The sequence below is a fragment of the Crinia signifera genome, chromosome 9 (genome assembly GCF_055691185.1).
Source record: "Crinia signifera chromosome 9, ASM5569118v1, whole genome shotgun sequence".
Taxonomy (NCBI): Eukaryota; Metazoa; Chordata; class Amphibia; order Anura; family Myobatrachidae; genus Crinia; species Crinia signifera.
Window position 1 is genome coordinate 15,382,407 of NC_139225.1, and position 24,932 is coordinate 15,407,338.

The window sequence follows — 24,932 nt, forward strand, 5'->3', positions numbered from 1 at the left end:
AGCCTCTGATAATGACCCAACTCCTTACCACTGATGATTATAGTCTACCCATGGCAGTGCAGGCGTGTACCAATGTATGTGCATGGCAGTGCGGCGTGTTCGTTGCATTCTAGTGACATCACTGGCATGGTGCATGATGGGTAATGACATCCTCTGACAACAAACTGACCCAGCTATGAGGTGGTCTGATCAGAGCCAGACCGGGAGGAGAGGTTTGAGTAGCAGGTCAGTATGTAGTGATTACTCTAGAAACATGACGACATGCAAGTGTCGACTATATGACTACATCAGCATTCTGGTGTCGGCGCGAAACAACGCACAACATTCCTGTGGAATGTCCACGGTGGCCTGAGAGGAGTTATTGGCTCACTGTTCAAACCCGCTGTTCCTCCAAGCATGGTCGCACAGTTACGCCCCAGGGCGCCACGTTCCGTGGGTTCTGCATAGTTACACCCTGGGCGCCACTTTCCATGGGGTGCACTTCTCCTCTTTCTGAGTGGTTGCAGCAGAGCAGGTGTGTACATGTGCGCAGTCAGGTAGTGCCATGTAACATGTCCCTGTGTGTGGCACTCTGTGTACAGCCTACACTGCATTACATAGAGGACAGCGGCTCTCTGCTGTATTCCCCCTGTAATGTGACCATTGCACAGCTGAGGTTGGTCCGTGCAGCAGGTGAGGTCGGCCGGGCAGTGGCGTCCTTGACGCACAATGCTTACTAGTGTTACTTACAGGCATAACATTAGCGCAGAACATCCTTCCACTGTCCCTGGGTCTCCTCCGCCCCAGTCGCTGCCCCCAGCAGTTGGCATAGGTCATTAAGGAGACATCCATCTCTTCCTCAGTTACACATCTCCAGCTTCTCTTCTGCAGCTAAGAATAACACATTGGGTCCTGGCCGGCTTTAAGCATTACTTAAAAGCCTGTTTTCTGGGTGCTTTGTACATTTCTCCTGCCTCCATCTATCAGCTTCCATGAGCCAAGGGATCCTTCAGACACCAACCTAATTATACCCTTCATCTTCCTGGCCAGCTCTCGCTCTGCTCCGTCTTATCAAACGTCTGTGCCAGGGCCCCAGAGCCATCACACGGGTGTAATCCTCTCTCCTGATTACTATCCCATATTCTTATTTATAGAGCTCACTACTAGAGAGGGTTAGGAGCCCACTAGCTGGGGTGGGTTATTGGTATAAAGGCTTATTACCAAGGCTGCTGCTATGCCCTCTGTGGGGGTAGAATGCTGCTGTGCCCTATATGTGTGTACAGTGCTGCTGTGCCCTCTGTGGGGGTATAGTGCTGCTGTGCCCTCTGTGGGGTAATAGTGCTGCTGTGCCCTCTGTGGGGTAATAGTGCTGCTGTGCCCTCTGTGGGGTAATAGTGCTGCTGTGCCCTCTGTGGGGTAATAGTGCTGCTGTGCCCTCTGTGGGGCAATAGTGCTGCTGTGCCCTCTGTGGGGGTATAGTGCTGCTGTGCCCTCTGTGGGGTAATAGTGCTGCTGTGCCCTCTGTGGGGGTAGAATGCTTCTGTGCTCTTAATTAAATACACCATTGTGTGCTGCCCCAGTTTGGCGCCAGGGGTAAATGGGTAGGAGACATGGTTGCACAGTGGTAGTAGTGACATCAGAAGCGGCTGCACCGGCGGTCATGCATCTTCATGTTATACGCCTCTACTATACCAATACCATATATATCACAATCAGTCCCTGCACCAGCAGAGCTTACACTCCATGCGCCTAATTCAAACCTGAACACAGGACACATTTGTTCTCAAAATGGGCGAAACAATGCTGTACTGCAGATGAGGCAGATGTAACGTGCAGAGAGTTAGATTTGTGGGGGGGGGGGGGGAGTTAAACCTGAAATTTAAATTGCAGTGTAAAGCCAAGCGACCATATCCCCGTGTGTATGGTGCGGTGGGGGAGTCCAGTACTGGTCGCTGGTTGGACGAGCATGCTCTTGTGACCAGCGTCTTTTTCCTTCAGGGACTCAGTTTTCATCAGCGACCATTGCTGTTCGCTCATGGAAACAGGAACCTCATCGATTTAGTCGCTGAGGGATAGTAAGTCAAAATCGCTCCATGCGTACAGAGCTTAAGAATACAGCAAACAATATTTACCCTGCACAGAAACACTATAACCCACCCAAATCTCACTCTCTCTGCACCTGTTACATCTGCCCCACCTGCAGTTCAGCATGGTTCTGCCCAATTTGAGAATACATATGTACAGGACAGAGGGGAATAAGGAACCGATTAGGACACATTCTATCCTTGTATCCGTGGTAAGTTTTCTCATGGAATCTGTTACAGATCGGTGACCGGAACGGAGAGCTAACGGCGCGTATGAATGTGACACAGCTGGAATCGGCGCTCGGAGTAGGGTCCGGTGACGACGCATCTCAGTCCGATGGCTATGAAGGCCAAGGTACGTCAGCCGCTCTGTTATAGGGACTATGGTGTATCCAACATTTCTTATTTGTTACTGGCGCAGGAAATCTGCCACGTACGGTGGGCGGGTGCCGGACGGGTTCCCAACAGTCGGTATCCCGACAATCATTTACCCGACGTCGGGATCCCGACTGTCAAAACGCTGACAGCCGGGTGCCCGACGGCCACCCGCTATTTTCCCTCATGGGGGTCCACGACCCCCATAGAGGGAGAATAGAATAGGTGGCTCGCGTAGCGAGCCACTGTGCCCGCAGCGTGGCGAGCGCAGCGTGGCGAGCGCAGCGAGCCCGCAAGGGGCTTTTTTGCACTCGCCATGCTGTCTGACTCTGGCCAGTCGGGATAATGACTGTCGGGATCCCGACTGCCGGAGTCCCATACCACACCCGTGGGACAGATATACCGGGGAGTGCGGCCATTGTTATACATAGTCCCTGTCGTACAGGGGCTCACATATAATTGGGCACATTCACATAACTATAAATATGAGCTAAAATGTTCATTATAATACTGGGCCTGATTCACACAAGGCTGCAATTTTTGCATGCTGCACTGCAGATGGGGTAGATCAGATGTCACAGGTGCAAAGAGAGTTAGATTTGGGTGGGTTATAGTGTTTCTGTGCAGGGTAAATACTGGTTGCTTTATTCATAATGCCCCCATACACAATGGGATTTGGGCCCGATTCCAACGAATCGAGCTGTGAAATCGGCCCAAACGGCATGTGTATGATGGTCCTGCGCGCATCTGATTGGAGACTGAGGTCAGACGGGCTGCACAAAAGATAAATCTTAAATCTGCTGTATACTGTATATACATGGTCATTGCTGTGATAGGTGTGTGACCAGCTATATGCACATTCCCCAGGTGATAGAGGTAACGTAATGTGGTACTGGCAGACAGACGGCACTTGTTGTGTTCTGTGAGCCCACGTCCGTCCTCCTCTCAGCTCGGCAGCGTCTGTCCTGGACACACTTACCTGACGGATGTAACGGCACGTATTGACACAGCTTGTTGATCTTTAAGGTGTAACTGTGTAAACACTTAGTGAACGTTGGCAGCTTTCTGTGTGCAACTTGTGTGCCCAATGCCGCCTTGCTGAGATCACCTGTCCCGGCATCTGCAGGATTCTGATGGTAACGATGAGGCACTCCTCCAGGTGTGCGTACAGCCAATGTTCGCTCTGGCGGCAGGTATACAATATGTACCACGGCCCAGGCCGGTTACCTGTGTGACTACAGGGAAGTAGTGTCAGTGGTCACACACTGTAACAGCAGCGTCTGCAGCGTGCCCCCTGTGTCTCCGGCATACACTGCTGCAGGTACAGCTTCTGCCCTGGGCACAGTACCCCAAGTGTCTCAGTGATTCCCTGCTGCGGGTACAGCTTCTGCCCTGGGCATAGTACCCCCTGTGTATACGGCATGCCTTGCTGTGGGTACAGCTTCTGCCCTGGGCACAGTAGCCCCTATGTCACCAGTTTGCATGACGCCCTCTTGTGCCATCGCTCAGCCCTGTGCGCAGTGTATTGGTTACATGTGCACTGATGTGGTCACTTGTGATTCCGTGCCTCCAGCAGCTGGTGATCCGCACGTTCTCTCACTTATCCGGCTGGACAGAACGGGCCTGTTATAGGACTGTGTCACGAAATGCATCGTGACGGCCGCAGTCTATGCATAAGCCTCATACTCACATGAGGGCACATCTGTGGGGGCATGATGCCACATCTGTAGGGATGCTGCATCTTCAGTTGGCACGAGGTCTCATTTGAAGAGGTTGCTCATCCCCTTATGTATTTGCTGTCCCCAAAACTCAGAGGAATACGGTCACTAGGTCTACAAGCATTGTCGACATGGGTTTGGTCGACAGGGTTATTAGGTCGACACAAGCATTATGTCGACATGAGGCAGGTCGACGTGTGGTTTTTCATTTTTTTTTTTTTTTGAGCCGACATGTGCCGACAGGCGGTATTTCATGCCCTACCATCCACTAAAGCTTGGCGGGAGAATAAAAGAATGTGCCGGAAGCATGAATAAATGATGCCCTGTATTACGTATCAGAGCTGTATTATGTAGACCTGCGGTTGTCAAACTGTGGGTCCCGACCACCTCAGAATGGGGTCACGTCTCCATGTTGCTGACCATCAGATTAGTGTGTCTGTGGAGGGGGAGGACAGGGGATAACTCAGTAAACACCCTCTGCTTCCCCCTTTCCCCCTTTCCCATCCCCTCATTACCCACTGCCTCCATGTCACAATAGTGGGTACTTCACTTCACTGACCACACATGTGGCGGCCATTCTGTGGTAACTTGCTGGGGTCCTGTAATAATTTTTATTGTCTGACGGGGTACCAGAGCAAAAAAGTTTGAGAACCCCTGATGTAGACGGATCATAATCAGGGTCTCAGGGCACTACAGTGGGCAGTGTCTGGGCGCTACAGTGGGCAGTGTCTGGGCGCTACAGTGGGCAGTGTCTGGGCGCTACAGTGGGCAGTGTCTGGGCGCTACAGTGGGCAGGGACAGGTAATGCCCTTCTCTTATATAGTCTATTTCAGCCAGAGCGGCATTATGAGAGTCACAGGTGACAGGGGCTTCCCTGGGTCCTAGTGATCCACGTGTTGTGGCTCATGTGTCCCATCACCTAATGGCTGGAGGGCAGTCTGTGCTCTCAGGGGCCCCTGCTGGTACCTGTGTGATAAATCCGGGGTAGCGGGGTGATGATCTGTAGTCCTATAGCTGTTTATAGCCATGGTCAAGCTCTCTCAGGCAGCCTTGTGTACTTAGGCCCTTATTCTGGTTCACTTGCAAAGGCAAATTCCTTCTCTAATGGACAAAACAATGCTGCACTGCAGGTGGGGCAGATGTAACATGTGCAGAGAGAGTTAGATTTGGGTGAGGTATTTTGTTTCTGTGCAGGGAAAATAATGACTGCTTTATTTTTACACTGCAGTATAGATCTCACTTTGAAGTAAAACCCCACCCAAATCTAACTCTCTGCACAAGTTACATCTGCCCCACCTGCAGTGTACATTTGAAAAGGAATTTGCCTTTGCGAGTGAACCGGAAAAAGGGCCTTAGTGCGTATGCTGTGATAATTGTGCTGTGTTTGTATAATGACCTAATTGATTAGCTTCCAGCATTGCTGGGTTTCCAAGGCCAGCGTTACTCTAAACAGAGGTGCGAGGTGCTCTGAGCGAGGCGCTGGCTGCATACACATGGATGGGAGGAAAGGTAATTCCTGTTACTGGGGTGCGGGTAAAAGCCGGAAACATAGTAAATGCATTAGCAAAGCCGGAACCCATGTAAAGTGTATGAGAAAAGCAGGAAATGTTAATAAATGCATTGCACAAGCCATAAATCATAGTACATGTATATAAGTACATTGTCACAATATATAAAGGAGTTTCAGGATACAGTAACCTTGTGATGTCCAATTTATGGCCCTGTAGCTGGTGTGGAACTACACGTCACAGCATGCCTTGCCACATATATACACAACCTAATAGAAAATCTGTTGCAGGGAATGCTGGGATGTGTAGTTCCACAACAGCTACAGGGCCTAAAGTTTAAGTTTCTGGCAAATCCTGACACAACTATCTGTGTAACTGTATATACCCCCCTCCCCCCCACAAGCACATCCCACTATATTTACAATATGGATACTGGCATCTGTATCCTGACACCAACATCCCAACTCCCATCGTCCACTCATCTGCAGCATTAAGCCAGGTCTCATTGGACGGTATTTTGATTTCCGGCAAATCAACTCCATCCCGTTTTTTTTACATTGCATTTACTATCATTTCCGGCTTTTCTCATAAACTTTACATGGTTTATGGCTTTTCCAATGCATTTACTTAATTTCCAGCTTTTCTGATACATTTATTTATTACCAGTTATATTATATAGCACACACATATTCCGCAGCGCTGTACAGAGATTATTATTACCAGTTATATTATATAGTGCACACATATTCCGCAGCGCTGTACAGAGAATATTATTACCAGTTATTATATAGCGCACACATATTCCGCAGCGCTGTACAGAGAATATTATTACCAGTTATTATATAGCGCACACATATTCCGCAGCGCTGTACAGAGAATATTATTACCAGTTATTATATAGCGCACACATATTCCGCAGCGCTGTACAGAGAATATTATTACCAGTTATTATTTAGCGCACACATATTCCGCAGCGCTGTACAGAGACTATTATTACCAGTTATTATATAGCGCACACATATTCCGCAGCGCTGTACAGAGAATATTATTACCAGTTATTTATATAGCGCACACATATTCCGCAGCTCTGTACAGAGACTATTATTACCAGTTATTATTTAGCGCACACATATTCTGCAGCGCTGTACAGAGAATATTATCACCAGTTATTTATATAGCGCACACATATTCCGCAGCGCTGTACAGAGAATATTATTACCAGTTATTATATAGCGCACACATATTCCGCAGCGATGTACAGAGAATATTATTACCAGTTATTATTTAGCGCACACATATTCCGCAGCGCTGTACAGAGAATATTATTACCAGTTATTTATATAGCGCACTCATATTCCGCAGCGCTGTACAGAGAATATTATCACCAGTTATTTATATAGCGCACACATATTCCGCAGCGCTGTACAGAGAATATTATTACCAGTTATTATATAGCGCACACATATTCCGCAGCGCTGTACAGAGAATATTATTACCAGTTATTATTTAGCGCACACATATTCCGCAGCGCTGTACAGAGAATATTATTACCAGTTATTTATATAGCGCACTCATATTCTGCAGCGCTGTACAGAGATTATTATTATTACCAGTTATTATATAGTGCACACATATTCCGCAGCGCTGTACAGAGACTATTATTACCAGTTAGTTATATAGCGCACACATATTCCGCAGCGCTGTACAGAGAATATTATTACCAGTTATTTATATAGCGCACACATATTCCACAGCTCTGTACAGAGTATTACCAGTTATTATATAGCGCACACATATTCCGCAGTGCTGTACAGAGACTATTATTACCAGTTATTATATAGCGCACACATATTCTGCAGCGCTGTACAGAGAATATTATCACCAGTTATTATATAGCGCACACATATTCCGCAGCGCTGTACAGAGAATATTACGTTATTTATATAGCGCACACATATTCCACAGCACTGTACAGAGAATATTATTACCAGTTATTATATAGCACACACATATTCCGCAGCGCTGTACAGAGAATATTATTACCAGTTATTTATATAGCGCACTCATATTCCACAGCGCTGTACAGAGAATATTATTACCAGTTATTATATAGCGCACACATATTCCGCAGCGCTGTACAGAGAATATTATCACCAGTTATTATATAGTGCACACATATTCCGCAGCGCTGTACAGAGACTATTATTACCAGTTAGTTATATAGCGCACACATATTCCGCAGCGCTGTACAGAAAATATTATTACCAGTTATTATATAGCGCACACATATTCCGCAGCGCTGTACAGAGAATATTATTACCAGTTAGTTATATAGCGCACACATATTCCGCAGCGCTGTACAGAGAATATTATCACCAGTTATTATATAGTGCACACATATTCCGCAGCGCTGTACAGAGAATATTATTACCAGTTATTATATAGCGCACACATATTCCGCAGCGCTGTACAGAGAATATTATTACCAGTTATTATATAGCGCACACATATTCCGCAGTGCTGTACAGAGAATATTATTACCAGTTATTTATAGCGCACACATATTCCACAGCTCTGTACAGAGAATATTATTACCAGTTATATTATATAGCGCACACATATTCCGCAGCGCTGTACAGAGAATATTATCACCAGGTATTATATAGTGCACACATATTCCGCAGCGCTGTACAGAGAATATTATTACCAGTTATTTATATAGCGCACACATATTCCGCAGCGCTGTACAGAGAATATTATTACCAGTTATTTATATAGCGCACACATATTCCGCAGCGCTGTACAGAGAATATTATTACCAGTTATTATATAGCGCACACATATTCCACAGCGCTGTACAGAGAATATTATTACCAGTTATTATATAGCGCACACATATTCCGCAGCGCTGTACAGAGAATATTATTATTACCAGTTATTATATAGCGCACACATATTCTGCAGCGCTATACAGAGAATATTATTATTACCAGTTATATTATATAGCGCACACATATTCTGCAGCGCTGTACAGAGAATTTTATTACCAGTTATTTATATAGCGCACACATATTCCGCAGCGCTGTACAGAGAATATTATTACCAGTTATTATATAGCGCACACATATTCCGCAGCGCTGTACAGAGAATATTATTACCAGGTATTTATATAGCGCACTCATATTCCGCAGCGCTGTACAGAGAATATTATCACCAGTTAGTTATATAGCGCACACATATTCCGCAGCGCTGTACAGAGAATATTATTACCAGTTATTATATAGCGCACACATATTCCGCAGCGCTGTACAGAGAATATTATTACCAGTTATTTATATAGCGCACACATATTCCGCAGCGCTGTACAGAGAATATTATTACCAGTTATTTATATAGCGCACACATATTCCGCAGCGCTGTACAGAGAATATTAGGTACTTGTTTCGTTTCACGGCGCCCGATATATCATATATCATATATATCTATGCGATTCGATGAGATTTTTTACCTGTTCATATCCCCACTATCCACTACGCATGGAGTTGATTTTATATAGTGTGGCGAGCGCAGTAATCCGCGTCCCCTGCCGGGACTCGCTACGTTCGCCACGCTTCAGGATCTGCTGATTACTCACCTGTGGTATAGGTGTGTGTGTGCTGACATGTGGTGCGTGTGTTGCGGGTCTCCCCTTATCATCGTATTGCTGTCATACTGCTGATTACTCACCTGTGCTGCAGGTATGTGTGTGTGCTGACACGTGGTGTGTGTGTCCGGGGTCTCCCCTTATCATCGTATTACTGTCATACTGCTGATTACTCACCTGTGCTGCAGGTATGTGTCATACTTGCCTACCTGACCCTCTCCATGCGGGAGACAATGCTCTGTTCCTGGACTTCCCTGGTAATGTAGGATTGCCAGCACCTGTGGTGACACCTTTACCTAGCTCCCCACAGGTGATGGCAATCATACATTACCAGGGAAGTCCAGGAACAGAGCATTTTCTCCCGCATGGAGAGGGTCAGGTAGGCAAGTATGGTATGTGTGTGTGTGTGTCCGTGGTCTCACCTTACTATCGTGTCACTGTCATACTGCTAATTACTCACCTGTGCTATACAGTAGGTGTGTGTTCTGACAGGTGGTGTGTGTGTGTGTAGGGTATCACCTTAGTATTGTGTTACTGTCATACTGTTAATTACTCACCTGTGCTATAGTTGTGTGTGTGTGTGTGTGTGTGCGTGTGCTGACACATGGTGCATGTGTGTGGGGTCTCACCTTACTATCCTATCTATTCCTGCTCAGTGGGGTGCATCTCCCCGTGCAGGTCCTAGGAGCAGGCGGTGGTCTTAGTGGGGTGTGTGTGTCTACCTCTACCTCTACCTCTGTAATGGGGGGCGATGGTGGAACTTTTCTTCTGTGTGACTCCAGTCGCCGGGCAGTGTGTCCTCTGTCAGTGACATTCAGGACTTGGAGGCACCCCGAGAGCTGGGCTGGTGCCATGCTCTCTGCGCTGTGCCCACAATGTGGCTGAGGGGCATGGAGGGCATTGAGAGCCAGTAGAGATGACAGCCTCCAACTACGCCTCCGTCACAGGAATCGCTGATTGCGGCTTCTGTCCAACACAGAATCAGCCTCCCGGGATTAACCGCTTCCATACTCGCTGATCTCCACTTCTGTACATTATAGCCACTTTATGTATTATTAAGTGCCAGACAGTGTACGCAGTGCTGTACAAGGGAGACCATAAATACAGAGCACATTGGGGAACCGTAACATGAGCCCGGACCGTACATTATACATAGACATACATACATATTGTACATACATATACAGTATAGCGATGTGTGATGCTAGGACTTTTATAGACACGCCCACTAGCGGCAGAACCCTTCCCAGTGGCTGCATACAGAGACGCAGCGTCACTCGCGGCTGCTGCAGCGAGGGAGGCAGATGTGACCGTGTGGCGGCTGCTACAGCGAGGGAGGCAGATGTGACTGTGTGGCGGCTGCTACAGCGAGGGAGGCAGATGTGACCGTGTGGCGGCTGCTACAGCGAGGGAGGCAGATGTGACCATGTGGCGGCTGCTACAGCGAGGGAGGCAGATGTGACTGTGTGGCGGCTGCTACAGCGAGGGAGGCAGATGTGACCGTGTGGCGGCTGTTACAGCGAGGGAGGGAGATGTGACCGTGTGGCAGCTGCTGCTGTGAGGGAGGCAGATGTGACCTTGTGGCGGCTGCTACAGCGAGGGAGATGTGACCTTGTGGCGGCTGCTACAGCGAGGGAGGCAGATGTGACTGTGTGGCGGGTGCTGCAGCGAGGGAGGCAGATGTGACTGTGTGGAGGGCGCTGCAGCGAGGGAGGCAGATGTGACCGTGTGGCGGGCGCTGCAGCGAGGGAGGCAGCTGTGACTGTGTGGCGGCTGCTACAGCGAGGGAGGCAGATGTGACTGTGTGGCGGCTGCTACAGCGAGGGAGGCAGATGTGACCGTGTGGCGGCTGTTACAGCGAGGGAGGGAGATGTGACTGTGTGGCGGCTGCTGCTGTGAGGGAGGCAGATGTGACCTTGTGGCGGCTGCTGCAGTGAGGGAGGCAGATGTGACCTTGTGGCGGCTGCTACAGCGAGGGAGGCAGATGTGACTGTGTGGCGGGTGCTGCAGCGAGGGAGGCAGATGTGACCTTGTGGCGGCTGCTACAGCGAGGGAGGCAGATGTGACCTTGTGGCGGCTGCTACAGCGAGGGAGGCAGATGTGACCTTGTGGCGGCTGCTACAGCGAGGGAGGCAGATGTGACTGTGTGGCGGGCGCTGCAGCGAGGGAGGCAGATGTGACTGTGTGGCGGGTGCTGCAGCGAGGGAGGCAGATGTGACTGTGTGGAGGGCGCTGCAGCGAGGGAGGCAGATGTGACCGTGTGGCGGCTGCTACAGCGAGGGAGGCAGATGTGACCTTGTGGCGGCTGCTACAGCGAGGGAGGCAGATGTGACCGTGTGGCGGGCGCTGCAGCGAGGGAGGCAGATGTGACCATGTTTATACACCTTGCACCGGGCACAGTGTGAGTCGCCGGACAGAGACCCGCTGTTACCGTACTTTCCATCTGACCCTCACTCTTGCACCATAGCATCACCCTGGCCTTGTACAGCCAATCACCAGCACCTAGGAGTCTGAACTATTCCCCATAGTGTGCTGGGTCACAAATCTGCAGATGATGGAATATGTTACCGGCCGGATGTTCTCCAGGGAAAGCCGTCGCTCCCAGTTACCGGCAGTGTCACAGCTGAGTTACACAGGGCAGCGTTGGATGAAGGTTGCTTACGCCCCCAAACCTTGAGGGTGAGACTGCTATCGGGGATGACAAAGTGACAGCGAGCCGGAGTGGGTTATATGGCAAAGCAAATGAGATGGCATTGCATAGACGGGCGGCACGGAGTCACTGGCGAGTGCTGCCACAGGAATCGCCTGGAACACGTGGAGCTGAGGGCCAATATCTTATTGCTGGAAGGTGCTCAGTTACTGGTTCTAAGCTGGGACACACTTCTCCCACACCTACCTCTCTGCACATGTTACATCTGCCCCCTGCAGCGCAGCATGGTGTTACTCAGGTGCTCGGTTACTGGCTGCTTCTGCATGTAGCCCACACATGTATTCTCACACTGCAATGTAGCTCTGAGCTAAGACACACTCCTCCCACACCTAACTCTCTGCACATGTTACATCTGCCCCCTGCAGTGCAGCATGTTGTTATTCAGGTGCACGGTTATTGGCTGCTTCTGCATGTAGCCCACACATGCTGGGCAGCTGTATTCTCACACTGCAATGTAGCCCTGAGCTAAGACACACCCCTCCCACACCTAACTTTCTGCACATGTTACATCTGCCCCCTGCAGCGCAGCATGGTGTTACTCAGGTGCTCGGTTACTGGCTGCTTCTGCATGTAGCCCACACATGTATTCTCACACTGCAATGTAGCTCTGAGCTAAGACACACTCCTCCCACACCTAACTCTCTGCACATGTTACATCTGCCCCCTGCAGTGCAGCATGTTGTTATTCAGGTGCACGGTTATTGGCTGCTTCTGCATGTAGCCCACACATGCTGGGCAGCTGTATTCTCACACTGCAATGTAGCCCTGAGCTAAGACACACCCCTCCCACACCTAACTTTCTGCACATGTTACATCTGCCCCCTGCAGCGCAGCATGGTGTTACTCAGGTGCTCGGTTACTGGCTGCTTCTGCATGTAGCCCACACATGTATTCTCACACTGCAATGTAGCTCTGAGCTAAGACACACTCCTCCCACACCTAACTCTCTGCACATGTTACATCTGCCCCCTGCAGTGCAGCATGTTGTTATTCAGGTGCACGGTTATTGGCTGCTTCTGCATGTAGCCCACACATGCTGGGCAGCTGTATTCTCACACTGCAATGTACAGTAGCTCTGAGTTAGGACACGCCCCTCCCACACCTAACACTCTGCACATGTTACATCTGCCCCCTGCAGCACAGCATGGTGTTACTCAGGTGCTCGGTTACTTGCTGCTTCTGCATATTTCTCACACATGCTGGGCAGCTGTATTCTCACACTGCGATGTAGCTCTGAGCTAAGACACACTCCTCCCACACCTAACTCTCTGCACATGTTACATCTGCCCCCTGCAGTGCAGCATGTTGTTATTCAGGTGCTCGGTTATTGGCTGCTCTTATCCACTTTTCTCTGAATGGAGTACCTGACCACTCTGCCACATTTATTACGTTTTCTTGATAATTTGGCCACTGGGTGGCAACACTCTACCAGTGATATGAGCAGTGATAGCACGCGTTCCGGAATTGTAGGACTAACATACTGTACATCTTATCCCACGACGTGTGTGCACCCAACAGGTTAATGCATGGCACTGAGGGGAAAAGCCACAAGTGTCATTATGCTGGAGAAAGCAGAAATAAGCAGCCAGGAATAGCAGAGGAAGCGAGCGCGGGATGAGCGCTGACATGGGAAGAATAAGACAAATCAGGGGCTGGAAGCATGAAGAAAGCACAAGCTGTCTGTGCGCTGTATAATCAGAGGCACGCCGCGCTCAGACGCACAAAAACCGGGACAATGGAAAATTACTGACTTCAGTACGGATGCGTCTCATTTCTCCTAAGGCGCACACAGTGATAGCAGTAGCATTAACCCTCGTGTCACCAGGGGTGGAGGGGGTCCAACCAGGGCGGACTGATTGTGTCACTTAAACTCCCAGTGTGTCATCCAGACGCGCCAGGTGTAAGCTGTGAGGTACGCGCCAGGTGTAAGCTGTGAGGTACACGCCAGGTGTAAGCTGTGAGGTACGCGCCAGGTGTAAGCTGTGAGGTACGCGCCAGGTGTAAGCTGTGAGGTACGCGCCAGGTGTAAGCTGTGAGGTAGGCGCCAGGTGTAAGCTGTGAGGTACGCGCCAGGTGTAAGCTGTGCAGTACGCGCCAGGTGTAAGCTGTGAGGTACGCGCCAGGTGTAAGCTGTGAGGTACGCGCCAGGTGTAAGCTGTGAGGTACGCGCCAGGTGTAAGCTGTGAGGTACGCGCCAGGTGTAAGCTGTGAGGTACGCGCCAGGTGTAAGCTGTGAGGTACGCGCCAGGTGTAAGCTGTGAGGTACGCGCCAGGTGTAAGCTGTGAGGTAGGCGCCAGGTGTAAGCTGTGAGGTAGGCGCCAGGTGTAAGCTGTGAGGTAGGCGCCAGGTGTAAGCTGTGCGGTACGCGCCAGGTGTAAGCTGTGAGGTACGCGCCAGGTGTAAGCTGTGAGGTACGCGCCAGGTGTAAACTGTGAGGTACGCGCCAGGTGTAAGCTGTGAGGTACGCGCCAGGTGTAAGCTGTGAGGTACGCGCCAGGTGTAAGCTGTGAGGTACGCGCCAGGTGTAAGCTGTGAGGTACGCGCCAGGTGTAAGCTGTGAGGTACGCGCCAGGTGTAAGCTGTGAGGTACGCGCCAGGTGTAAGCTGTGAGGTACGCGCCAGGTGTAAGCTGTGAGGTACGCGCCAGGTGTAAGCTGTGAGGTACGCGCCAGGTGTAAGCTGTGAGGTACGCGCCAGGTGTAAGCTGTGAGGTACGCGCCAGGTGTAAGCTGTGAGGTACGCGCCAGGTGTAAGCTGTGAGGTACGCGCCAGGTGTAAGCTGTGAGGTACGCGCCAGGTGTAAGCTGTGAGGTACGCGCCAGGTGTAAGCTGTGAGGTACGCGCCAGGTGTAAGCTGTGAGGTACGCTCCAGGTGTAAGCTGTGCGGTACGCGCCAGGTGTAAGCTGTGAGGTACGCTCCAGGTGTAAGCTGTGAGGTACGCTCCAGGTGTAAGCTGTGAGGTACGCGCCAGGTGTAAGCTGTGAGGTACGCGCCAGGTGTAAGCTGTGAGGTACGCTCCAGGTGTAAGCTGTGAGGTACGCGCCAGGTGTAAGCTGTGAGGTACGCGCCAGGTGTAAGCTGTGAGGTACGCGCCAGGTGTAAGCTGTGAGGTACGCGCCAGGTGTAAGCTGTGAGGTACGCGCCAGGTGTAAGCTGTGAGGTACGCGCCAGGTGTAAGCTGTGAGGTACGCGCCAGGTGTAAGCTGTGAGGTACGCGCCAGGTGTAAGCTGTGAGGTACGCGCCAGGTGTAAGCTGTGAGGTACGCGCCAGGTGTAAGCTGTGAGGTACGCGCCAGGTGTAAGCTGTGAGGTACCCGCCAGGTGTAAGCTGTGAGGTACGCTCCAGGTGTAAGCTGTGAGGTAAGCTCCAGGTGTAAGCTGTGAGGTACGCTCCAGGTGTAAGCTGTGAGGTACGCTCCAGGTGTAAGCTGTGAGGTACGCGCCAGGTGTAAGCTGTGAGGTACGCGCCAGGTGTAAGCTGTGAGGTACGCTCCAGGTGTAAGCTGTGAGGTACGCGCCAGGTGTAAGCTGTGAGGTACGCGCCAGGTGTAAGCTGTGAGGTATGCGCCAGGTGTAAAAGTGCCCATACACTGTGCGAGGGTGCTGCGCAGAGCTCATAAAGGCCCTTATTCTGGTTGACTCACTCAGGTGTAAATTTGCACCCTTGCAAGGTAACCAGAACCCACCCTGTGAATGGTGGCACGCCGGCCCCCCTTTGCAAGATGGTTTGTTCGCCCGGCATGCGAATGGATGTTTTACCGCCGACCATCGAATGATGGTGAAGGCGCACGCATATGTAAGGGTGGTCCAGACCACTTGTACATATACGTGTAGAATTCCAGGGAATTGGGCGGGCAGCTGACATCCGGTTACGCATTTGCATGTGTACGCCCAGTGTTTTCATGGGATATGCTAATGGCCCAGCCCAGAACCCAAACCCCTCTCCACCCCCTGCTCGAAAGGCAGGGATCGTGCACCCAGCGAAGCGATTTTTCACTGAGTTCACACGCACCCAGCAAATACACTTGCGCAAAACATCGGTTCCCCTTGCGAATTCGCAGAAGAGCAAGTCAACCAGACTAAGGGCCAAGGTCTGTGCAACCCATGCTTTTTGAACTAGGTCCCGTTTGCATTGCACGCAAATAAGATGCAGCATGTAATGCAATCTAGTTTAAAACGCACAGGGATAGTTTAAAACGCACAGGGACCTTAAATTATGCACCAGGTAGTGTCTACAGATAATGATGTGTGTACCAGCAGGGCCCTCTTACCTCTCCGTGGCCCTTATTCTGGTTGGTGCGGCCGGAGCCGCATATGCGGCTCCGACCGTGCAGGCGAATCCCCGCCTTCCACACGGATCGCCACGGCCGTCCGTACGCGGACATGTGGCAGTCCGCATGAAAATGGCGGGGGATACGCCTCCACCATCTTGGAGCAGCCCCCGGCATTCGATGGTCGCCGACCATCGAAGGCAGGGCCGCACGCTCCACCAGATCCCGCACCCATAGACCTCACGGACACTTGTCCGTGTGAAAGCATGTATGGGGGCGGGCAGCTGACATCCGGCGATGTCAGATGCCCGCCCCCAACACATGCGTCACAGCCTCATTACCATGCGTACGCCCCGCGTTTGCATGGGAACGCCCATGAAACGCGGGGCGTATGCATAGGGAAATGAGGCTAAGTAGCCCCTCACGCCCCTATCCACCCCCTTTGCGGCGGTAAAAAAAAATGTGCGGCGATTTCACCTGCACATGCGCAGAGCGAAAACATCGGCGGAACGGCCGCAAGCGGCCGTTACCGCTTAGATCAGAATAAGGGCCCGTATCTCCCTATATACTGCTAATTATCCCCACCCCAGGATCAGACACATATCACATATCATACCCACATATGGATCTCCATACAGCTGTATTCCTGTGCCGGCCGCTGTGTATACAGATAATGATGTGTGTACCGGCAGGGCCCTCTTACCTCTCCGTATCTCCCTATATACTGCTAATTATCCCCACCCCAGGATCAGACTCTCCATACAGCTGTATTCCTGTGCCGGCCGCGGTGTATACAGATAATGATGTGTGTACCAGCAGGGCCCTCTTACCTCTCCGTATCTCCCTATATACTGCTAATTATCCCCACCCCAGGATCAGACTCTCCATACAGCTGTATTCCTGTGCCGGCCGCTGTGTATACAGATAATGATGTGTGTACCGGCAGGGCCCTCTTACCTCTCCGTATCTCCCTATATACTGCTAATTATCCCCCACCCCGGGATCAGACTCTCCATACAGCTGTATTCCTGTGCCGGCCGCTGTGTATACAGATAATAATGTGTGTACCAGCAGGGCCCTCTTACCTCTCCGTATCTCCCTATATACTGCTAATTATCCCCCACCCCGGGATCAGACTCTCCATACAGCTGTATTCCTGTGCCGGCCGTTGTGTATACAGATAATGATGTGTGTACCGGCAGGGCCCTCTTACCTCTCCGTATCTCCCTATATACTGCTAATTATCCCCACCCCAGGATCAGACTCTCCATACAGCTGTATTCCTGTGCCGGCCGCTGTGTATACAGATAATGATGTGTACATCAGGATAATACAATGTCACATACAGACAGGGTCATTAGGATTATTAAGCATCAGACTGAGATCGGAGCTATTCCTGGTGACACAAACTAGGTCAGGTAACAACCTCCATCATATCCTTACAAGGACAGGTTTCATCTCATATCCCCTGAACGTGCTGGTATTCTGTACGCCCCAGAGGAATGCGCACTCCGCAGTGTGATGTGCCAGCGTTGTGCACTGAGCAATCTGTCAGGGTCAGTGCTATCCGCTGAGGCGATAGCGACAAGTGGGGCTGCATATTGCTATTGCTATGGCACCTACACAAAGAGCAATCTAGTGAGATTGTTTAGTAAAGGCCCCTAAATCGCTACTTGTGTAGGCCCCATAAGTGTCTCCACAACCAGAAGCAGATTACATGTGGCTAACGAGCTGATTACGGCCCACTACTGCCCCAGCTACTCTCTCCCAGTCGCCCACTGTTTTTCCCTGTCACACTCTGCCTCTCCATGTCACCCTCTGCCACTCCCTGCCTCTCCCTGTCACCCTCTGCCTCTTCCTGTCACCCTCTGCCTCTCCCTGTCACTCTTTGCCTCCCCCTGCCACCCTCTGCCTCTCGCTGTCACCCTCTGCCTCTCGCTGTCACCCTCTGCCTCTCGCTGTCACCCTCTGCCTCTCCCTGTTACCTTCTGCCTCTTCCTGTCACCCTCTGTCTCCCCTGTCACTCTTTACCTCCCCCTGTCACTCTTTGCCTCCCCCTGTCACCCTCTGCCTCCCCCTGTCACCCTCTGCCTCCCCCTGTCACTCTTTGCCTCTCCCTGTCACTCTTTGCCTCTCCCTGTCACCTTCTGCCTCTTCCTGTCACCCTCTGCCTCTCCCTGTCACCTTCTGCCTCTCCCTGTCACCCTCTGCCTCTCCTTGTCACCCTCTGCCTCTCCTTGTCACTTTCTGCCTCTCCCTGTCACCCTCTGCCTCTCCCTGTCACCTTCTGCCTCTCCCTGTCACCTTCTGCCTCTCCCGGTCACCCTTTGCCTCCCCCTGTCACCCTCTGCCTCTCCCTGTCACCCTCTGCCTCTCCCTGTCACCCTCTGCCACTCCCTGTCACCCTCTGCCTGTCACCCTCTGCCACTCCCTGTCACCCTTTGCCACTCCCTGTCACCCTCTGCCTCTTCCTGTCACCCTCTGTCTCTCCCTGTCACTTTTTGCCTCTCCCTATCACTCTCTGCCTCTCCCTGTCACCCTCTGCCACTCCCTATCACCCTCTGCCTCTTCCGGTCTCCCTCTGCCACTCCCTGTCACTTTTTGCCTCCACCTGTCACCCTCTGCCTCTCGCTGTCACCCTTTGCTTCTCCCTGTCACTCTCTGTCTCTCCCTGCCAATCCCTGTCACCTTCTGCCTCTCCCTGTCACCTTCTGCCTCTTCCGGTCTCCCCCTGCCACTCTCTGCGTCTCCTGCCTCCCCCTGCCACTCCCTGTCACCACTTGCCTCTTCCTGTCACCCTCGGCCTCTCCATGTCACCCTCTGCCTCTCCCTGTCATCCACTGCCATGTTACATATTGTGTACTTGGGTTGGGGTGGAGGAGGGTTCCCCAATTCTATTTTTGCACCTGGGCTGAACACCTGCAACTTCCACCACTGGCATGCAGTGTGTAGTATGTGATCCTGGTCCCAGTGTGTAGTATGTGGTCTGAAGGCGATAGCACCGTGCAATGCCATGCGGGCATCACATCGCACAGTACAAAAAAGTATGTGCTGCACATACTTTTTGTACTGCCCGCGGATCACATCGCATGCAAAACGCACATATGCGATCCAATGCGATTTAGCACAAAATGCACAGGTGCTATCGCACGGTGTATGGGCACCTTGACAAAAAGTGTGTGAGCAGACGTTCTGTGTGTGTGTGTGAGCAGAAATTCTCTGTAGGTGTGTGTGTGATTGGACGTCCCGTGTGTGTGAGATGGGGGGGGGGCTAGGTATTATAGAGGGGACACCATGGGGGATGGGGGGCTATGGCATTATACAGAGGACACCTTGGCGTGTGTGTGTGTGATGGGGGGTGGGGGGCTATGGCAATATACAGAGGACACCTTGGCGTGTGTGTGATGGGGGGGGGGGGGCTACGGCATTATACAGGGGGAACTTTGGCGTGCGTGCTCTCCGCTGACCTCCTCTTGCTACAAAACCCGGCTACACGTGTCACTGGAGCAGTAGACAGTCTGTGATCTGCGGCCAATTACCCGCGCTGGATAAGATAAAGGGAATTAGTCATCGGCTTAATACTTTCTGTAATTAGTTTTATCAGGAATGCTGCAGCCACTCGCAGGGTTTCCATGTAACCGCGTCCAGAGCTGGATGGGGGTGGTCTGGGCTGTGCTATGCCCCCGATATTCATGGTGTGGGCTTCCCCCGGCAGCAGGTTCTGTAATATGTGTACACAGAACCGGTTACATGACTGTAACCCAGAGCTAATGGGGGCAGCAGGAAGCCACAGACTGAGAGTTATATAGTGGGAGGAGCAGGGTCCCCAGCAGCACAGAGTATATCAGGAGGTGAGTGATGTGTCAGTGAGGACAGGGCTGCATGTGACAAGGTCAGTGACATGATGTGAGGAGGGGAATGGGGCAGCAGGAACCCACGACTGAGAGTTATATAGTGGGAGGAGAAGGGTCCCCATCAGCACAGAGTATATCAGGAGATGAGTGATGTGTCATTGAGGACAGGGCTGCATGTAACAGGGCAGTGACATGATGTGCGGAGGGGAATGGGGCAGCAGGAAACCACAGACTGAGAGTTATATAGTGGGAGGAGAAGGGTCCTCAGCAGCACAGAGTATATCAGGAGATGAGGGATGAGTCATTGAGGACAGGGCTGCATGTGACAGGGGCAGTGACATGATGTGAGGAGGGGAATGGGGCAGCAGGAAACCACAGACTGAGAGTTATATAGTGGGAGGAGCAGGGTCCCTAGCAGCACAGAGTATATCAGGAGATGAGTGATGTGTCAGTGAGGACAGGGCTGCATGTGACAGGGGCAGTGACATGATGTGAGGAGGGGAATGGAGGCAGCAGGAAGCCACAGACTGAGAGTTATATAGTGGGAGGAGCAGGGTCCCCAGCAGCACATAGTATATCAGGAGATGGGTGATGTGTCAGTGAGGACAGTGCTGTATGTGACAGGGTTGGGATAGTTTAGTCGACCATAACTAGATCAACAAGCATTGGGTCGACACCACTGGGTCGACATGGGTTAAGGCCGACATGATATTAGGTCGACACTAGTGTTATATCGACATGGGCTAGGTCGACAGTCAAAAAGTCGACATGGGGTTCTTCACAGTTTTTTTTACCCGAAAGTCGACATGGACACAGTTTGAAGTGCACTGCATCCCCTCGCAACGCTTGCTTCGCTCGCAATGCTTCGGGCACACTACTTTATGCTCCCACCGCACCCTAGCGGGTGGCAAGGCAAGAAATACCGCCTGTCGGCACAGGTCGGCTCAAAATACATTGAAAAAAAACAACATGTCGACCTTTTGACTGTCGACCTAGCCCATGTCGACCTAACGCTACTGTCGACCTATATCCATGTCGACCTTGACCCATGTCGACCTTGCTACATGTCAACCTAGTGTTGTTGGCCCAATGCTTGTCGGCCTAGTTACTGTAGACCTAATGACTGTATCCCATGTGACCGGGGCAGTGACAAGGGGAATGAAAGCATTATATTGTGAGAAACTTATCATACTTTAGTAAGACTGACAGGAGTGCTCTCAGAGGGTGATATAGGAATTATGGGGGAGAGCTTCAAACAATGGCAACTGTACTCAGATGTGATTTCTGCAAGCTGCCCCTAAGTTGGTACCTAGTATTACATGCTAGAGATGGTCAGATGTGTGAGAGTGATGGGGCCTTTGCTGTCCCTACAGAAGGACCTACCATGCACTGTAATCAGACTGGGTCCCCCACCTCCTCACTACAGCCCTCTATGGGCCACTTAGAGTCCCCAACATGCATACCAGAGATTACAGCCTGGAAGGCTTCTCCTGTATTCCCGGGCCCCCAGGAGAGCTGGAATAGGAATGGGCATCCACTATTAGGGGCTTGGTACCACAGCGTCCTGATTCCAGGTGCCCCGATGTTGGGTGGCAATAATAAGTCGTGCAGTCTCCCACCGCCCCCCACATGAGCCGCAACCCTGATAATGCCCTGTAATGTATCCTGGGGTAACATGCTGACAGGGGGAGTAATTGGGTTACCAGCTAAGAGCCTTTACTAGGTCTGCAATGTCGCTGTATTCCTGTATATGTCTGTACTGTCAGCGTATAATGCTGGGCTAGATCAGCCTGCGGGGCAGACTCTACTAGGGGTGCCGGGATCTGGGGAGTCCACCTTTCACAGAATGAAGGATGTCTATGAAGGACATCCTTATTGTACTTACCTCAGGTGGTGACTGTGGAACTTGTAAGACTTCACCTCTACGCTGTCACTGAGGGTGCTAGAAAGTGGGTATCGGAAGGGGCGGGAGGGGGGGGGTGTGTGTGCCAAGAAGCCTCACAGGTTCCCCGGGATCTGTGGGGGGTGCTGGGAAGGGGGGGGGGGGGGGGGGCGGCAGCGGCACTAGGTGAAGTTCTGCCTAGAGTGTCGGGAAGCCTCACAGGGGCCCTGGCAGCCGGTCTGTGAGCTGCTCCATCCTCCCCTTCCCTGTTGTTCTCTGTAGGTTTCACTAATTGCTATCATGGGTTTAATTTAGTAAATGCAATTAGAGTGACTGCCGGCTAATTAGAGCCTATAAATTGATTTACCACACGCGGGACGGGGACAATCTCTGCTCCAAATCATTTTGGCCACTTTTTCCTGTTTGTGAACCTGGGAGTGATTCGTAGGCGCCGGGTGAATCGCCATTGCGGCCTTTTCTCTTTATCTGTTGTATAAAGATGAGCATCATCGACCTTTGGCCTCTGTGTCAGTAGAAGTAATGTTCCCTTATACGCCGGGATGTTGTACTGGAAGCAAAGCGCTAAAGCTGCAGCTCTCCACATACGGCACAACGCTGCGTTCTGAGAGCTCCGCCGAGGCACTTGGGCTGTAGGTGACCATGGCGGACTGAGCGACGCAGGGGATGAGTACAGGTTAGTCCCAGTGATGTGGTGACGAGGAATAACACAAAGGGAACGCCATTTCCATCACACGTCTCCTTATTGTGGCCCTGCTCTTTAGTACATAAGGCCCGATTCAGAGATGTGCGCTAGGCTGGCATGTTCTCTGTTGAACGATCGACGCACATGCGTCAAAATCCATTACAGTAGTCGCTCAAAGGGAGGATTCATCTGCAAAGGGATTGGCAGGAAGGGACGATGGTACTCTTTACCTAGCACGGCGCCCATCGCGGCCATCAAATGCACTAAAAAACGGGTGCGACGCGATGCCCGCGATTTCCCATAGGGAACAATGTTAAAAGTGTGATTAGACGCGATTTTACTGTTCAATGCCTCAATGCCCGCGATTTTTCCATAGAACACAATGTTAAATGGGCCACAGAGCCAAAATAGTCCCCCTGAAGTCTGAAATGGCCCCCACAATTGTTAACGCCACCCCACGATCAACGTGAACCCGAAGCGTGGCGAGCGCAGCGGTACGCGTCCTCCGACCTTTTCATACCCCCACTATCCACGTCGGCGTGGAGTTGAGAATAGAATAGTGTGGCGAGCGCAGCGAGCGGACGCGGATACCTTCACAGGTAAACGCGTCCCTTCGCGGGCTTCACAGGTATCCGCGTCCCCTCGCGGGGCTCGCTGCGCTCGCCACGCTTCGGGCTCGGTGGCTCGCTGCGCTCGCCACACTATTCTATTCTCAACTCCACGCCGACGTGGATAGTGGGGGTATGAAAAGGTCGGAGGACGCGTACCGCCGCCCCTCGCGGGCTCGCTGCGCTCGCCACGCTTCGGGTTCACGTTAATCGTGGGGTGGCGTTAACAATTGTGGGGGCCATTTCAGACTTCAGGGGGACTATTAGGGCTCTGTGGCCCATTTAACATTGTTTCCTATGGAAAAATCGCGGGCATTGAGGCATTGAACAGTAAAATCGCGTCCAATCACACTTTTAACATTGATCCCTATGGGAAATCGCGGGCATCGCGTCGCACACCTGTTTTTTTAGTGCATGCGATGGCCGCGATGCCCGCGATTTTTTACCCCCGATGACCGCGATGGACATCGTGGGCGCCGTGCTAGGTAAAGAGTACCGGGACGATCTGCAGGAGGTAACTGGGTGTGTTGGCACAAATGCCGGCATGTTGCGGCCAGTGTTTGGACATGTCACTGCCGGTCTCTGTGATCCAATGTGACGCCATTCTGCGTGACCGCTGGGTTACTCAGAGGACAGGTTATCTAAGGCGTACAGGACACTGTATGATGAGTGGGATCTATTGGGTCATGTAGGTATTTAGGTTGCTGAGGGGAGTGGAGGGGGCTGGTGCTAGACTTAGCCCAGGCTGGCGTGCCACTGGGATGAGGTCCCGTCGTTGTGTTGTAGGAGAACTTCGGCGTCTTCTCTTCTACATAGTTTAATGTTGGATGGTTTGGAAGAAGAAGGAGATAAATTCAGTGTGGGCGACAAACGTATATTTAAATAAATGTTGTTATAAATAAGGAAATGTTCCTCCTATCCCATTGCAAAGTACAGTGTCGGGTGCAAGAAATGATTGTGATGAATGTTTCAGAGTATGCATCAGCATGCAGGTGGGATCGTCCTATCATGACATAGAGCAGTGGTTCTCAAACTCGGTCCTCAGTTCGCGGGTTCCTGGTCCCCCGACAGTTGCACTCATTACTCACTGACACATTTTAAAAGATCACAGGTGGAGGTAATTATTTCACTTGTGGTTCTGTGAGGAAGCCTGCAAAACCTGCACTGTGGACCGATGTTGAGAACCTGTGACATAGAGGAATAATAGGTGTAAGGGTTGTGCGGGCTGGAGACAGGGGTCACTGACCCTACACTAAGAGGTGATGCTCTGCAGGTCAGCGTGGTGAATGTCAGCACAGCACATATAAGTGTCCTGGGTACTTAGGCCGCTTCCCCTCCCTCACCTCCTGCTCTGTCCCATCGGTCTCCTATAACCCACACAAACACCAGCTCGGGCATCTGGAAGCCAGGCTACACCTCAGGATCCGGCACACTCCGTCCCAGGACGTCTCTCAGAGACACAGTGAGAGCGCAGATCGTCTCCTGGAAACCTGGCCAGTTATTCCACGGGCGCAGACAGAGAGAGCATTTACTGATACCCCTGAGGTTTCCGTCCGCCTGTGCTCAGCTTGGCAATGGCAGCAGTAAATACTGGG

The 24,932-nt window shown here is 51.5% G+C and overlaps 1 protein-coding gene across 5 annotated transcripts in view; it reads left to right on the forward strand.

Annotated features, from left to right (window-relative positions):
• GPSM1 (G protein signaling modulator 1) overlaps positions 1–24,932 on the forward strand; it is a 145,936-nt gene that overhangs the window by 71,010 nt on the left and 49,994 nt on the right. For all 5 annotated transcript variants that reach the window (XM_083161132.1, XM_083161131.1, XM_083161130.1 and 2 more), the window contains one exon: positions 2,304–2,418. In XM_083161132.1, the coding sequence (XP_083017258.1) occupies positions 2,304–2,418 (115 nt within the window). The remainder of the gene's footprint in view (positions 1–2,303; positions 2,419–24,932) is intronic.